The sequence below is a fragment of the Erpetoichthys calabaricus genome, chromosome 8 (assembly GCF_900747795.2).
Source record: "Erpetoichthys calabaricus chromosome 8, fErpCal1.3, whole genome shotgun sequence".
In the NCBI taxonomy this organism is placed as follows: Eukaryota; Metazoa; Chordata; class Cladistia; order Polypteriformes; family Polypteridae; genus Erpetoichthys; species Erpetoichthys calabaricus.
Window position 1 is genome coordinate 102428098 of NC_041401.2, and position 17180 is coordinate 102445277.

At 38.9% G+C, this 17180-nt stretch overlaps 1 protein-coding gene across 1 annotated transcript in view; it reads right to left on the reverse strand.

Moving 5' to 3' along the window:
* The window catches only part of ptprna (protein tyrosine phosphatase receptor type Na), a 125146-nt gene that overhangs the window by 3121 nt on the left and 104845 nt on the right, over window positions 1-17180 (reverse strand). Inside the window, exons 13-20 of the mRNA XM_051931067.1 lie at window positions 15292-15501; window positions 14851-15054; window positions 13497-13644; window positions 13318-13391; window positions 13092-13169; window positions 11743-11862; window positions 2888-3054; window positions 77-130 (exon numbers count right to left, since the gene is read on the reverse strand). Coding sequence (XP_051787027.1) covers window positions 77-130; window positions 2888-3054; window positions 11743-11862; window positions 13092-13169; window positions 13318-13391; window positions 13497-13644; window positions 14851-15054; window positions 15292-15501 — 1055 coding nt within the window. The remainder of the gene's footprint in view (window positions 1-76; window positions 131-2887; window positions 3055-11742; window positions 11863-13091; window positions 13170-13317; window positions 13392-13496; window positions 13645-14850; window positions 15055-15291; window positions 15502-17180) is intronic.

Genomic DNA, 17180 nt, shown 5'->3' on the forward strand with positions numbered 1-17180 from the left:
CAGGGATGGGGCAGAATCTCACACTGTCTTGAGCTTTTTTTCGCATACAAGAGACAAGAGACAGGAGCCACTTTACCTGCAGTGTACGATTATCGGACAGGATCGGCCCCTGTAGCATTTATTTACTTTCCTGAAACAGAGAAACAGAAGCCAGTTACTTCCACATGAAGGAGCCTAAATGAGCTCAATAAAACTATTCGATAATGCTACATGTACGTGTAAGCAGTTATTATATTTAAGTTATGAAGTTGCTACTGTCTCCATCTCCACCTACTGACACTAATACTAACATAAAAGAGACATTTAACTAGTTAAAAAAAAAAAACGTGCCTGACGTGGAGTTTTCCAGAGCTGACTTTTTCTCAAAGCCAACTGGCTATTTTGAACTCAAATGCCCAAGGAATTAATGCATACACACAAATTACTGTGTTTGCGTTTTTCAAATTTTTGAAGAATCCCCTTTATATACCTTTTCACTGCCACAGAAAACCAGCATGAGGACATCACACTATCAAATCCTAAAACAGACTGCATTTTCACCAGAAAAATACCAGCCTGTCTCTGCAAAGGCTCAGTGTGGCAGCCATTCACACGAGCTGCTGCCGTGGACCTGGAAGTCTTTTCAATCTAAATATAAGAGATTAGCTCTGATGATCATCTTACACCATCAAATAAAAAGACACAGGTATTGTTTTGTGAGTTACAGATCATGACATCTCAAAACCTGCGTTCCACAAGTTAACAATATGACTGGTGTTTCAGCACAGCACATAACAGGATGACATTAATACCACAAATTCCAACATTTTGATACTGTTTCTTGCATAAGCTTGAAGTCTGTGTTAGGACAGCATCATTCGCACTTCTCTTAACTAGATTACTTAGGCCACTGTGAGTTAAGAACTTTTCGTTTTCACAAGATACTCTGATCTAGCAGAAACCTCAGTACAACATAACGCTTCTGAACCTAAAGGGGTCTGAGGAGGAAAGTGCACAGGGAAATAGAATTCAAGGAGACCATGAGTAAGAGCGCGTCGTCAACCAGGAGGAAGTTCCAGTGATGCTCCATGCAGCAGCCACAGCTGCCAATGATCACTTTTGTGACTATGCAACTGGACTCTGATTACTAGCTGCAAATCACAAAAATGACACTGACAGCTGTGCGTCTGACGGTACTGAAAGGACCTCCATCAGAGAGCCAGCTTCCCACTGGTTAAACTGGAAAGTCAGAGGGGAAAATGGAAGCAAGGTAGTATACTGGTTGTAATAAGAGAAAGGGTGTATGAAGGGCAGGTAGAAAATACAGGCAGGAAGTTGTGAAGAGCAGAGCAAAACAGACACAACAAACAGGAAGGAAGGTGTTTGACGGGTGGACACACGTGAAAAATAACAGATAAGAAGTGATATCAGTGAGGACATCAAGGTACAAAAAGGGAATGCGAGTCAGTGATCAAGGCTTTGTTAAGACCCTAGAAGCACTCAAAACCACTTGACATTAAATGTGCAGACCTGAAGTGATGTCATGTGTAATACCACAACCCTTGTGCTCATTCTGACTGTGATACTGGACGCTGGAGTGCCTTGCTAGAATTCTACCTGTATTACCAAAAGTGTTTTTGTGACAATGAAGACTGAGAAAGAATAAAGACTGCAAAGGGCAGGTGTTTCATCTGTCAACAGCCAACATCTACTTTCTGAACACACATCAACTTTGCTATGCTAAAGAAACTGGAAATCATCTCAACTGATGACAGACATCCATTACATGTAGAACTTAACTTCAGTAAATCAGGAAGGATAGTTGCTTTGAAAACCCACACAAATCGCTCCAGAAACTCCTTTCTTCCTAGTGCCATACGACTTTTCAATAAGAAATATCGGAGATAAGGTTTTTATATATATCCTGTAACCGTTTTTTTTTTTTTTTTTTTGGTATAAATTCTAACTGCCTTACCTAAACCTTTCTTATTTCTATTTGTCTGTTTTATTTCATTCTGTCTGTTACCTGTTATTAGATGCAACTGAGAAGGCAAATTTCATGTTTTCCTGTGTAAACATGACTAAATAAAGAAACCTAACCTAACCTAACCTTTCAAAATTACAGAAATTTACATTAACCAAACAACATCAGGTTCAAACCAGAAAGTAACTCTTAAAAGGATGTACGTTTAATTTGCATACACAAAAGCAGCTGCCCTTCACTCATTCTGGCTCAATTTATTTTAATATTGACAAACCCTCAAGATTGAAAGCATTTATAAATAGTATACACAAAACATGCAATTTATACATAACATACAGTATAGGCATATTTTTGGTTTAGGTTCTTATAGTCATAGTACAGTATACCTATCTGTCCTTACAGACCTCCAGCTAGACTTTACATGTAGTTTCACATTTACACTCCATGCAAAGCATGTGAAACCATCGGCAGTTTTTCCACTGACTCTCCGTGATGAATGGACACTATTTTCAAGCAGTAAAATGCACATACTGTAAATGTACAGATATTGGATCACAAATCACACGTTAGCTGAATCTTCTAACTAGTTTTCCATGAGAGATAATAAACCTTGGGCAGTCAGATTTTTAGCAAAATTCTCCACATAACATGACATAATCAGCAACATATACCAGTAGAAGATGTCTGCCTCACACATGAAAATGGGAAAATAGTGCACAGTTATCCTGCATATGACTCAGTTTTGAGCTGCTTCTTTTAACCTTACAGGAAAAGATCACCATCAGAGTATACTGGATGCATAAATTTGTACTTGAGGGGACCCACATGACAGGCAAAAATTCTGTCATTTTTGTTGACAACAGATTCAGGAAACAGCATATATCAGTATAACAGTAAAGAAATTAGATAACATGGAGTATGTACCTGCGGAAATCCAACAGAGGACGTGTAGAGGCTGGAATGCCCTTAGCTGGCCAGCTCAAGAAATGAAACTGTGTGAGAGTTCGTGTCTCCTGGGACTGGACATTCTTTAGGTAGAAACTGCGCACAAGAAAATCTTCACACCAGATGTGCTCTGAGACCAGGTTCACCTGAGAAGGGGTCATAGAACATACGTATGCATGTGACAATTATGCACACAAATAGTTTGGTCTGTTTAAGAATAAAGTATAATATGTATCATTTTTAAAACTGTCCTTTCTTCCATTTATAATAGAATTAAAAATTACTAAACAAAACAAAAAGGCAATTAAAAACTAGTGCTGGGTAGCGATTAAAATTTTTAATCGCAATTAATTGCAGACAATCACAACAATCACATCGTTATGTGCAAAATTCAATAATGAACTCAAAAGTAGGGTATTGCGTGTATTTGATTTGGTAACACTTGAAACAAATAAGGTGATTTTTGACAGCAGTATTCCCTTTACATAGAAGCAGTTAAAACATTTCTTGCAAATCTCAACTTAAACATTAATGTAATCAAATCAAATTTAAAACCAAAGCTTTACGCCACAGCCAGGGCATTAACGTTTTTATCTAGTTTGTTATAGAAAAACAAGTTACCCTCAGAGTCCAGAGCCACAATCATAACATTATAACTGGCACCTTCCGAGCAACAGGAGGTTAACATTTCTAAATCGGTTTTCTTTTTTATCTGAACAGATGCCAGCAGAAACATTTTCTTTTATCGGGGAGCAGCATAAACCGTCTATGTTCAGTAGCAACTCTTTGAGGGCTAATATTTTTTCCAAAAAACTCAGTTTTCTGAAAAGCACACAAACCAATGTTTTCACACATAAATCAACATAAAAAGTCTGTTGCTGCCTGTTGTGCCTGCTGTCAGCACTTGTTTGCAGTTTGTGGCGGCTCAACGGCCAGCAGGAACGCACGGTGGGCTGGCTGTCTTTGTGAGACAGGTCCGTGGGGGTGGCAGTTGCAGTGAGATGCAATATGGTTTGTACCTCCTGTCATCGTGTCTGTCCTTCCAGGTAAACATTGCCATACACAACGTGTTCAGCACCAAGATTAGCTGGGGACCGATCAGCTGATGCCAGTACCTCACTTTCGTTTTTGATCTACATCTCCAGATCACTCCATCAAAATTAGAGTTTGGCAAATCAAAGTCAGATTCAGCGATAATACAAAAAAAGTAATCTATGGATTATTTTGCTTTCAGCATTCACTTTGGTATGTCTCCACATGCCATTTTAGAAGCTGTTTGCTCTTCGCTACTCATGCACACGCATATTGAATGCACTGTAAAGAGAAGATCACTGATCTCTATCGATCGCTAGCGAGACTGAGGCTTTCAAAATAATAATAATAGTAATAATAAAAACTGCCTTAACGCGCGTTGGCATTAATTAATTAATGCGTTAACACAATAATAACGCGTTAACTTGCCCAGCCCTATTAAAAACAAATATAAATTCTGAGACCTTGCTTATCACTACCGTCTATGGACTAACGTTATTGATAATGATCATTATCAATTATTGATCATTGTCACAAGTATGCATGGGGGTTGACGAACTGCACTAATGGTTTTTCTCCCTCTCCCACAGACCAGCAGAGGGGAAGCCAACCTAGAACTCCACCCACCTCCTTAGCCAGACCACGCCCTCCTACAGACCTCACTTCCACTTAAGAACCCACCTCTTCCTGCACAGCTCCTATAAGACCAATCCCTCCATCCTTCACCTCACTCTTATGTTTGACTCAGTCCGTGTCCATCACTTTAAATTAGACTCTTTGTTTGTTTCGACAACAATATAAGGGGTGGATCCCCCAAACCTTTCTGCTTTGTTCTGTTTCTATTATATCATTAATAACAACCAAACACATACATAAAAGAAGATACAAAAACTAAATATGTACCTTTACCTTTTAATAAGTGTGTAAAATTATTCTCCGGATAGATTACAGTCAATGTGATATGCAAGGGGGTACACCTAAGGAATCCATTCCCGGGCTCCCGGTAATTCCCAGACATTTTTCATTCCCGGGAATGAAACTGCTGTAATTCCCGGGAAAATGGGAACAGCCAAGCTCGCATATATAGCGTATAAAAGTGTAAAAATCGATTAAGAAATAACAGAGTTATAGTTGAAAATAATTAAGGAGGCACCATTGCTGCAGCTTGCACTTCATCAGACAACAGCTTTGAACAGCAAGTTGAAATTGCAATGCGTCAGTCTGTTGCATCCGCATTACCTGTGCCAAGAAACTTGCCATCACAGAATGATGACAAGAAACTGGATGCAGCAGTAAAAGCTGAAATGGCGGTGTTTCAGAGCAATGGCAAGCGCGGGAGTTGTACAGAACAAGTGTATCAGTATCTGATGATTGTGCCGCCTACTTCAGTGGAGGCAGAGCATGCTTTCTCAGCGGCTGGCGTATTTGTGCACGAAGGTACGCTCTTGCCTGGACGACCACACACTGGACACGTTAATAATAATAATTCATAACATTTATATAGCGCTTTGAGTACTGAGAAAAGTACTCAGTACTCAAAGTGCTATCTACACAGGGAGGAACCGGGAAGCGAACCCACAATCTTCCAGTCTCCTTACTGCAAAGCAGCAGCACTACCACTGCGCCACCTGTGAGGACATTGTGCTTTCTACGCTCTTATTAATGTACTTATATGACAGCATGAACTGCTTGTAGATAAGGTTAGTCTTTTATTTGTGACAACATATTGCAGTTATTTTATTAAAAATAAGTGTCGGTCATTCTAAAACTGTTCACATGTGAGATCTCCGTGCACTGTGTCATCCCCGGGAGCAGTTTTTTTTGGGGGGGGGGGGGGAGATTTGGATTCACAGTCATTACAGGAAACGGCACCAATGGCAGTATTTCGATAATGTTATAAAGATGATCAACATTGATTTAAAATTGCTGTGATTCACAATGCTGTATTGGTGTCAAGACTTAAAATTAAAACTGCCTCACCATAAAATGGTCTTGAATAAACGTCTACTTTCAGGAAACAGTCAAATTTAAAAACACCATTCTCGCTGTTTTCTTTCTACCTTATTCTGAACAGTGACTCGGCATGCATTTCATTACGGCTTAACTCTATGGCATTTAGTAACGATGTGCAGGTGTTCAAGAGCGTTGGCATTTTTAAAAATGTAAGGATTTGCTGTAATAAAAAAAAGTCTTATCAGTTCATTTCAGAGTTATTGTCATTTGTATACACTGCAATTACATTTCCATCTCCACATTTTACTAATACAAAGCAGGCTGCCACTATCCTTGTCCTGTGGCCCAAATCTAGCTCCATTAATTACAAAAGTGAGAAAAACAGCTGACTTTCCTTTTGTATACAATTTTGCAAAATTGAAGTGAAAGATTTTGTAACCGCAAAACACAAAACTTACTTAAAAAACATTAACTGCTTTAACAATGTTGTCACCCAAATCCTTATCCCTTTTGAATTTGGTTTAAAAAAAAAAATGAAGTCTTTAATATATATATTGTCACAGGAGGCTGGGAGACAGACCGGAAGGACCGGGAGGTGGCGTATACATCCCCCGGGCCAAGAGGGGGCAACCACCCTGGATCTTGAGGAGAGCACAGGAGAGGAGCAAGGAGGCTCAAGCCCACTGGGGCCTGTGGCCACCGCCAGTGGGCGCCCTGAGCCTCAGGGAGCCCGGGATCCATTCACTTCTGCCACACCCGGGAAGATGGAGGAGATCCTTCCAGGGACGCCCGGACTGCTTCCGGGTGCAAGAGCAGCACTTCCGCCACACAAGGAAGTGCTGCCGGAAGAGCATCATCGAGCACCTGGAGCACATCTGGGTGGGAATAAAAGGGGCTGCCTCCCTACAATCGGGGAGCTAGAGTCAGGAGTGGGAGCAGGACGAAGCACCCGTGGAGAGAGGAAAAGGTGGCCCACGGACAGTGAGAGAGAGAGCCCGTATTAGGGGTGATTGGTGCTGGGAGCACTGTGTGCTGTGCGGGACTGTGTTTATTGAAAATAAACATGTGCTTTTATAAAGACATGGTCTCTGTCTGGTGGTGTTCAGGCGTATATATATACACACAGTAATACTCACGGGGGTTACGTTCCTAGAGCACCCGCGAATTGTGAAAAACTGCGAATTTGGTTTGGAATGTGGTTAAAGAAATGCCAATTTTTATAGTTTAAACCCTAAATATGCTCCCAAAACACTTTAATTTCAAACTCAGCTTAATACATTACCTAAAAATAAAGAATGTAAAGATAAACCTGTATACTGTACTGCTATGTCTCCCGGAGTGCTAGAATGTAAAATACCGATATTACCGCTATATGTACTGTAATTCATGCAAGTGCGTTTTCATTGCCAGAAGCCTTAGAAGGTGCAGGGCATTTCAGTGGCATCTTGGGGCTTTAACCCTTAAACTGCCACATACTTGGGGGTTAATGCATCCCTGGACGCCAAATACTTTTTTGCTGCACTTTTTAAGTAAACGTCACAATTTCACAAAGAAAAAGTGAAATTTTAATGGAACACATTTTTTTTCATGCAGCACTAATCATTTTACACACTGCCAATGACCTGTAAAAACTATTTAAAAAACTACTGGAACAATACAGTTAGGTCCATAAATATTTGGACAGAGACAACAATTTTCTAATTTTGGTTCTGTACATTACCACAATGAATTTTAAATGAAACAACTCAGATGCAGTTGAAGTGCAGACTTTCAGCTTTAATTCAGTGGGGTGAACAAAACGATTGCATAAAAATGTGAGGCAACTAAAGCATTTTTTAATACAATCCCTTCATTTCAGGGGCTCAAAAGTAATTGGACAAATTAAATAACTGGAAATAAAATGTTCATTTCTAATACTTGGTTGAAAACCCTTTGCTGGCAATGACAGCCTGAAGTCTTGAACTCATGAACATCACCAGATGCTGGGTTTCCTCCTTTTTAATGCTCTGCCAGGCCTTTACGGCAGCAGCTTTCAGTTGCTGTTTGTTTGTGGGCCTTTTTGTCTGAAGTTTAATCTTCAACAAGTGAAACGCATGCTCAATCGGGTTAAGATCAGGTGACTGACTCGGCCATTCAAGAATTTTCCACTTCTTTGCTTTAATAAACTCCTGGGTTGCTTTGGCTGTATGTTTCTGGTCATTGTCCATCTGTATCATGAAACGCTGCCCAATCAATTTGACTGCATTTAGCTGGATTTGAGCAGACAGTATGTCTCTGAACACCTCAGAATTAATTTGGCTGCTTCTGTCCTGTGTCACATCATCAATAAACACTAGTGTCCCAGTGCCACTGGCAGCCATGCACGCCCAAGCCATCACACTGCCTCCACCGTGTTTTACAGATGATGTGGTATGCTTTGGATAATGAGCTGTTCCACGCCTTCTCCATACTTTTTTTTTGCCATCATTCTGGTAGAGGTTGATCTTGGCTTCATCTGTCCAAAGAATGTTTTTCCAGAACTGTGCTGGCTTTTTTAGATGTTCTTTAACAAAGTCCAATCTAGCCTTTGTATTCTTGAGGCTTATGAGTGGCTTGCACCTTGCAGTGCACCCTCTGTATTTACTTTCATGCTGTCTTCTCTTTATGGTAGACTTGGATATCGATACACCTACCCCCCGGAGAGTGTTGTTCACTTGGTTGGCTGTTGTGAAGGGGTTTCTCTTCACCATGGAAATGATTCTGCGATCATCCACCACTGTTGTCTTCCGTGGACGTCCAGGTCTTTTTGCGTTGCTGAGTTCACCAGTGCATGCTTTCTTTCTCAGGATGTACCAAACTGTAGATTTTGCCACTCGTAATATTGTAGCAATTTCTTGGATGGGTTTTTTCTGTTTTTGCAGCTTAAGGATGGCTTCTTACCTGCATGGAGAGGTCCTGTGACCGCATGTTGTCTGTTCACGGCAAAATCTTCCACATGCAAGCACCACACCTCAAATCAGCTTCAGGCCTTTTATCTACTTAATTGATAATAACATAACGATGGACTTGCCCACACCTGCCCATGAAATAGCCTTTGAGTTCAATTGTCCAATTACTTTTGAGCCCCTGAAATGAAGGGATTGTGTTAAAAAAATGCTTTAGTTGCCTCACATTTTTATGCAATCGTTTTGTTCACCCCACTGAATTAAAGCTGAAAGTCTGTACTTCAACTGCATCTGAGTTGTTTCATTTAAAATTCATTGTGGTAATGTACAGAATCAAAATTAGAAAAAAGTTGTCTCTGTTCAAATATTTATGGACTTAACTGTATGTACAAGGTGCAACTGACGGCATTGATGAAATTCAGTAAATCACCGAGCGAACTGCACTTGAACTTGCTGCACTCAAGCACACAGAGGTAAGCGCTGATGCTGGCAGGCTAGTCTAGTGCAGCGGCTCAATCCCAGAGACAGCGAGGCTGGAGGGCTGCAGGGTGTCACACTTGAGTCACAGAATTGCATAGAAACACAGGAGGTTGTAGAGACAGGAACTTTATTCAAACATTTCAAACAAACATGTCTCTTTCAGAAGTAAAACGAGCTCAGTATGTAGTTAGTTCTCGATTAAAGAACAGACAAATATCATAGGGGAGCACAACGGGAGAGGGACCCCCAACAGGAGCAGAGGATGTCTGGGGGAGGAGAGAGAAACAAAGCAATCAGCCAAAAAGGACAGGCGCTGTTCAGGCTTTTAAGTATGCAGAGCGTTGCACGAGAAGGATATCACACAACAGAGCAGCCGCAAGTAAGCCCAGCAAGTAAGGGAGCAATGTGAAAGTACTCTATCAGCATTTTTTAAGAGGGTTTTTTGAGAAGTGTACGTGTCTTCTAGCTCACAAGGGGCTGGCAGTGGTCATGTGCTGGCTGCTCAACAAATGTATGGCACTGACTGATCAGCTCCTGCGTGATCGCAAATGGCACTGGGAAACGACTATAGCTGGTTGTGGCGGTTTAAGGGTTAAGAGGAACAAAACAGAAAACACAAGAACACTCAGCTGGAGATGCATCACAGTCAGTCAGCAGCAAGGAGAAATGAATAATGCTGTAGCGGTCTGGTGCCGTTAAGATTCACACCGTCGAGAAGACGGTGATTTATTTATTTTTATGGTGGAGATTCCAGGGACACACCCAGCCTTGGCCCGACCTGCACACACTCCCAAACAGAGACAAAAACAAAGCAAACCGGTAATCAAACAGCAAATAAAGAATGTAATGAAAACAAATGAAATAAATGAAAACAACGATACCACCCCTGTTCCCCTTACGGCGATTACACATTAAATACAACAAACCACAAATAAAACACACACAATAAATCATGAAAAACGTTCATGAAAAACAGCAACGGATGAAATGTAATGATGAAAATAGACAGTCCAGAGATCCGCACTTTGAATGGTAATGTAAAGATAGTCCTACAATTAGCAATTATAAAGGAAACGACCAAGGGAGCAAATATTTGTTTACAGGACTGTAACAGGAAAACCTCAAAAACATCTATTCTTCATAAAATGTACAAGACCTAAAATTGCAATCAGGTATATTGTGGATATTAAAGTGGCTTATTATTTAAAAAAATTGAAAATCGATAATTTATATATAAATTAGTTAAGCTAGTGAAGGGCAGTGTCACCATGCATCTACAAAAAGAAAAACTAATGAAAGAAGAGTAAAGACATAATGTTGCTAATCAGCCAGCATAGCTCACATCCCATTACTAACTACAGGCAGCTGCAACAACATTACAGATCAGAGATTCAAATTGTTCAGGTGCAGTTGCAGAAACAGAGAAGAAATTAGAAACTGAGATTCACTATACCAGGTGTATTAGACAGAAAGAGCATTGGAATGAAGCAACATCTCTTACTGAAGTTTCTTTTCAAGTGCTTTTTTGTTTTTTTATTGCATCTGCAGGAGAATACATTTGTGCTGAACGTTTGCTTGCATTCATTCTGGATACTATTAGGTAAAGTACAATACACATGAACACATACAAAAAAGAAGCCAAATCTCAAATGTAATATTCACTAGTATCACATGAATTCCGTGTTGCATGTTTCAGTCAGTTAAAGCAGATTTTCAGAGTTTTGTTTGATTACTAGGCTCATAACATAGAATTATGAATTTTAGCTTTGTAATTAGTAGATTGTGACAAAGAGTCCCGAATTAGCTTGATAAACAAATTGGTTCACTGTTATTAAAAGGTATTAGTCAGTTTTACATGCATCCAGCATTCTACAGTCATAGCAAGGATAAGAAACTGAAGAAAATGTCAAATGTTTGCTACCTGACAGCAGACGTGGAAGTAATTTTGGTAACCCAATTCCAATGCATAATTATAAACAAAAAGCCCAGAGTAATGGTCAGACGTTTTGGTGGCATATGGGATTGTGGTAGAGACACTAATTAAACTGAAAAAGTATAATATACCTGAAATGTCCATGATGTTTCAAGAATATTGGGTTTTTAATTTTTTGGAACATTCCAGAATAGAAACTTTTTAATAGATCTCAATGACCGGAGGGAAACTTGCCGACACTTATTAAAACAAAAGAACATCACATGATCCTTCACATTTATTATAAATAAACTGTGCATAAATTCTGCAGTAATCCAAGAAAGAAGACAACATACAGTATGTGAGCAAGGTGCTTCATACTAAGCTATATCATCATGTAGCTTCAAGAAAGAAAAATAAAAACACTCCATCAGTTGTTTAAGTGCTCTTTTTTAAAACAGGATAGTAGAAGCACAAGTAGACATGGATTCTTTACCAAACCCCAGCATTAAACATGCCTTTTCAATAATTACCTCATAAATATGGTAAAGAGAGGAGCCTTCATCTGGCCAATAGCGATCACACTGTTTCTCCCCATCCTCCACTAGTGGAGTCATCATGACAATGACAGTACAGCCATTTTCCCACACCATCTGATAAATAAACAGGGAATTTAGAAGACAGAAGCACAGTCAGTTAATTTATCCATTTTCAGATGAAACTGAGGCAACATTAAATTGATGGTGAAGAATTAGTAGCTCTGGTAGACTACAGTGGCACAAAAACAGTCAAACATTTTACAAACTAAACTGAAGTGTCACCATTTCTTCAGTACTTAATTCAAACCTACAGCACACATCCAAGTGTACTGGCACTATTCACCAAAGTATTAATTTATCTCCAAACCAGGGCTGCCATATTGCCGTCAGCCCTACAATTTAACATGTACTTGTCTTTAACAGAGTTACTGTATCTTGTGTCTGTGCACAATCCTTTACTAAAATCTGCTCTACATTTTTGAATCAAATGTAAATGTGGCATGCTTACTTTCTAATTTTGTGTCAGTTGCAGTGGTTCATCCACTTCATAAGAGTGATATGTTCAACAGCATAAAGGAGCACACCTAACACCCATTTTGGAAAAAGTAAGACATTAACTTCCCACCCCAAAATAATGTTTTATATGTTACTTATACCATGTGGTTTGTGGTGATTGGCAAGTAAAATTTTTAACCTCATGTTTTCATTTTGAACAGAAACAACAATGCTTCTGATAGAAAGGGAGCCTAAGGTGACTACTGCTGGACAACTGCAAACAATATCAAAAACATCCATTAAAATATCTCACGTTACTTGTGTCACAAAATCCACATGTCCAGTCTTCCAAAATATTGTTAAATACATAATTCTGGAAAATAAAAGTAGTACACAATTAGGAAGTCCATTCAAATAGGATTGTGCTTTTATTTAAATTGAAGACATGCCTCTCCCTCACTTTTCATTTCTCCTGTGTTCAATTCAAAAGCGCAATCCCATGTGAAGAGTCGTCCTACTTGTGGACTACTTTCATTTTCCGGCTCTCATTCTATAAGAAACAGTGTTATCTCCTTTCTTTTGGAGATGTGAGACTAAAAACTAACCAAATGGGTAAGTAAGGTTGGAGCATGCACTGATTACAGCGCACTGCTGCACCCACCACATGACGAGCCACCCGGTTTGGAACCCGAGTGCAGCCTTGCAACGGGTGACACCTCAGCACAATACTGGAACAGTGTAAGGTTTTTTATAGTGAACATATAAAAAATAGCACTTTGGGGTTGACTATTCATTTAACTCATCTAACTCAAAGTCACAGCTTTAACACACAGTGGTATTATACATGCCTGCCAGAAGTCAGCAATTGTGTGTGACAGTGGTCCCTGGGTAGCTATATATGCTGGCATCCGAGGATCATGATCAATCTGAAGGAACAGAAAAGAGAACGTTTTCAAATAATATTACTAAGTGCAAAGTGACATGACTGGGTAGATATGAAGATGTTAAGAAGAAACCAGTTGATGTCACACAGTACACTATGCTAGTATCTAGGGAAAATCTGGACATTCTTACAATGGTGCTTGCATTGATGAAATCAGTCCTGGATGGGTTTATTTCTGGCTTCAGCTTCACTCGAGAATGATCATCTAGAAAGATGGAATACACAACTTCAGGCTGCAGTGCAACACACAAACCACAGAGGAACAGATTTTGTTGCCCCCACCAAAAAACAGGCACCAAAAAGAACTCACAGGGTACAAAGTCAGGGTTTCGATTCTTCTTGATGTTAATCTCATTCTGAGCTACTGAGCATGTGCTGGGTTCGGCCTGATAGGCACAGAGAGCATCCCACTCCTTTATTAGCCGGTCTTTATTCTTGAGGTGGTCTTCCATGTAGGTCTTAAAAGAAAAACATTTTTACTCTTTTGTCATGAATTATAACAAACTGTAATATTTTCCATTTACATGTGGTACTCTGTACACATTGATTTCTACTCACTGCATCAATTACTGTCTTGTTTTAACTATTTGAATAAGCTTACTTGTGTTAACTCCAGTTAAAGGCAGCTGGAGCTCTATAGGTTTTCTGTGAGGATATAAATTTTAATTTGTTGTTAAAGTGAGGAACCAAGAAACAGGGGAAAAAAAAGAAGAAAACTATCTTTATAAAATATTTTAATCAAAACTCAAAGAGGATATTTGCCTGTATAGCACTTGTTTGTAGGCTGCCTAAAATCTGAATTTTTAACTGATGGCATCACTCCTCAATCCAGTAAACCACTAGTTCAGATAAGTATATAAGTTGTTTATAGTCAGTTTTGTTTAAGCTTTGTGCACTTAATTTGCTCTTCTGAAATTCATCAGCTTGTAACTTGTTTTATACAGTGAAGATGCTAAATATTTGGTCTTGCAAATTATTTTTTTTTAATATGCTTTAAATTCAAATTGCATGTTTCAGTTTGTTATAAAAGATGAAAATTCACACCAGGTATTGAGACATTGCTCACAAAACAGCTCTTCCAGTATATTGTGGTATGGTCTTTGTCCTGAAGTTTAAAATTATGAGCAGATTTTCATTTCAACCAGTTTAATTTTTTTATTTAAAGCAAAATCTCTGCTGTTTTACTTCCGTAGGTAATTCAGTTTCAATACATTGAAGTGAATCTAATTCATAATGAAACCCTGAGACAAAAATTTTAGCTACTTAGCTAGTAATCTCCTTCTTTCTTTTAATTGCGCCTGGCTAAAGAAAGAAAGAAAGAAAGAAAGAAAGAAAGAAAGAAAGAAAGAAAGAAAGAAAGAAAGAAAGAAAGAAAGAAAGAAAGAAAGAAAGAAAGAAAGAAAGAAAGACTAAATTTACATCTGTGCTGTTGTCACTATAACAACATTAAGCACTGATACGAGTTTCACAGGCAAAAGCACTGACACCATTGGTCATTTTTCAGAATGGAGACAGAAAGGTAAGTTAAGCTATTTAATTTAAAAAGAATTTCAGTTAAGAACAGTGATTTGCCAACAATTAAAATAAAAAGAAATAAAAACTTTGAGTTACTGTTGCACTGCAAGGCCAAGATCGCCTACCCTTGCTCTATAAAAATTACTCACCAATATCATATGCCCAGTGGAAATGTCCATGTTAGATTGGGCTGGTTCTTCACACCAGGAAGGGGTACTGCTGTGTGAACTGGGACTGGCCTGGGGGGCATCACTGAACTGAGATGACACACTGCTCACCCTTGACGTGTCTGTTCCCCCTGCCTCTTGTCGACTGAATGAAGCTTTGGCTGCCATGTGTTGTCTGCACAGATCCTGAAAGTGAAACGGGAGTAATGGACCAACAACAGCACTAACTAACTTGTGGCTTCTTATGTGGTACAAAAACATGAAGGAGCAAAAGTGCATTACAGAAATCATAAGTTTGATATTTCATTTGTTTTTAAGTAGCATGAAGTATGCATCGTCTGACAAAAATCCCTAAAGAAAAGAATTTCAGAAAAAAAGAAGGACAAGAACATATCACTTATATTAAAGTTTACAGTCTCATACCTGATACTCAAAATGTGTGTCACAGCCTCCCTCAGGTCCCAATCCTAGCTTGCCACTTCCAAGCTGCCTTGAGTGATGCCTAACACAAGCGATAGTTAGAGCTGCAATAAGAGTACCCCCTACACATGCCACTCCCACCAACATCAGGGAGACCCAATGTGATGAATCGTGAACTCTTGCAGTTTGTGGCAAGGCAAGGCCCTCGTTTCGCTGTGGAAAACAAAAGAGAGGAAGAAAGTGAGTATAAATGAAGAGTCCCTTAGATTCCCAGGAAGCAACAAAATATTTCATATTAATAAAATGTGGATGCCATATCAAGTTCTTGGCTATTTTTGTTATTACAAAATATGATCTTTGCAACATTCACTCAATCCTCAAAAAAAGCCAGTTAGAAATGAAAGACTTAACCTTCAAAGAGTTTACACAACCAAAAAAGTGGCTGTTATTTATACAGCGAATGATGTGCAGTGTGCACTATTCACAAGTAACACAATTTCCTGTTTTAAAGAAACAAGGCAAAAATCAGAATTGCTTTTAATCACTGTAAAGAACATTAGGGAGCATACAGCTGCTATATCAAGCAAGTTTCAAAATGAGTACGCTGGACTTTCAAAAGTTCACATATAAGAAGATCTTGCCTCTCATGAGACATAACTTCACTGGCCATTGATGTCATACTTTGATGCTTACAAATCACAAACAGAACAGATATAATAAAAATATTTTTAAAAAATCAATAAAGCCAGTTGTTTCTGGTGATGGCCAGTATCTAAGCACATTTTACAGCTTATACTAGGACATCTAAATGTAGGAAATTACTAGAGCATCAATAAGCTTGAGGTGACAGAGGGTTCTCAAAATCAATAAAGTGCTTTAGAATGTTGCTCTGAAAGTGACTCTGGAATAATTAAACATGGCAGTCTGTATAGGTTGTAAGATGTGTACCAATAAGACATATTGAACAGTGTGTGCATAAAGCCTGAATCGAAGAACATAAGAAATTTAGACATAAGGTGTCTTTCATAGTGTTAAGAGAATTAGAACACATAGAGTACACCCAGCTCCTGAAAAATGGATTGCTAATTCAAACAGTACCTCCATTAAATGTCAAGTAATCACTTAATTCTAGTCAGGACCACAGGGAAGGAGAGAGAAAACAGACATTACACAAAATCACCATTATCTGAATCTATAGGAAAAGCCATCTGTCTCTCAATCTAAGGCTTTAAGGTCTGAACATGTGAAAGGGTGCATATCACTGGAAGAATTTTAGACCTTTATAGAGCCTGAAAGTGTCTGAAGCAATGGAAAAACATCAAATGAAAAGCACTTGGAACTATAGTAGAATGAGTCTGTTTCAAGTTCACATGAAATAGGCTGGCATTGTATGCCAATATTTTTGTTCAAACTGACAATATAAACTAAAAATATTTTCAAATCCTTCCTACAATAACTAGAAGATTCTTATCCTATTACAGATTTCTTAAAATAGTGTGAACATTTTAGAATATGGATTTTTAGTTGTTCTAATGGTCAGAAGTTAGCATTTTATACTTTTAGTTTGCTACTTCAGAGTCAGTGTCATTGCTTTTTCCAGCCTCGTAATACTATCATACTAGAGTCAATTCAGCCTACTGGTACAATATCACATGCAAGCCAAACATCCATTTTACACTAATAGCATTAGCCCAGATAATATGTGACAGACCACACTCGACATGCGCCGAACATTTTATGAATGTAGCAAAGCAGCGGAACGTTGAGAATAAAGTGCACGAAATTTAATTTCATCGGCGAGACAGCTGCCTTTCGAACACTTGCCATCCATCGCACACAGCATTTAACGTTCTGTCACATTGTCTCTGTAGAATAGTGCATTTGATGGTGCA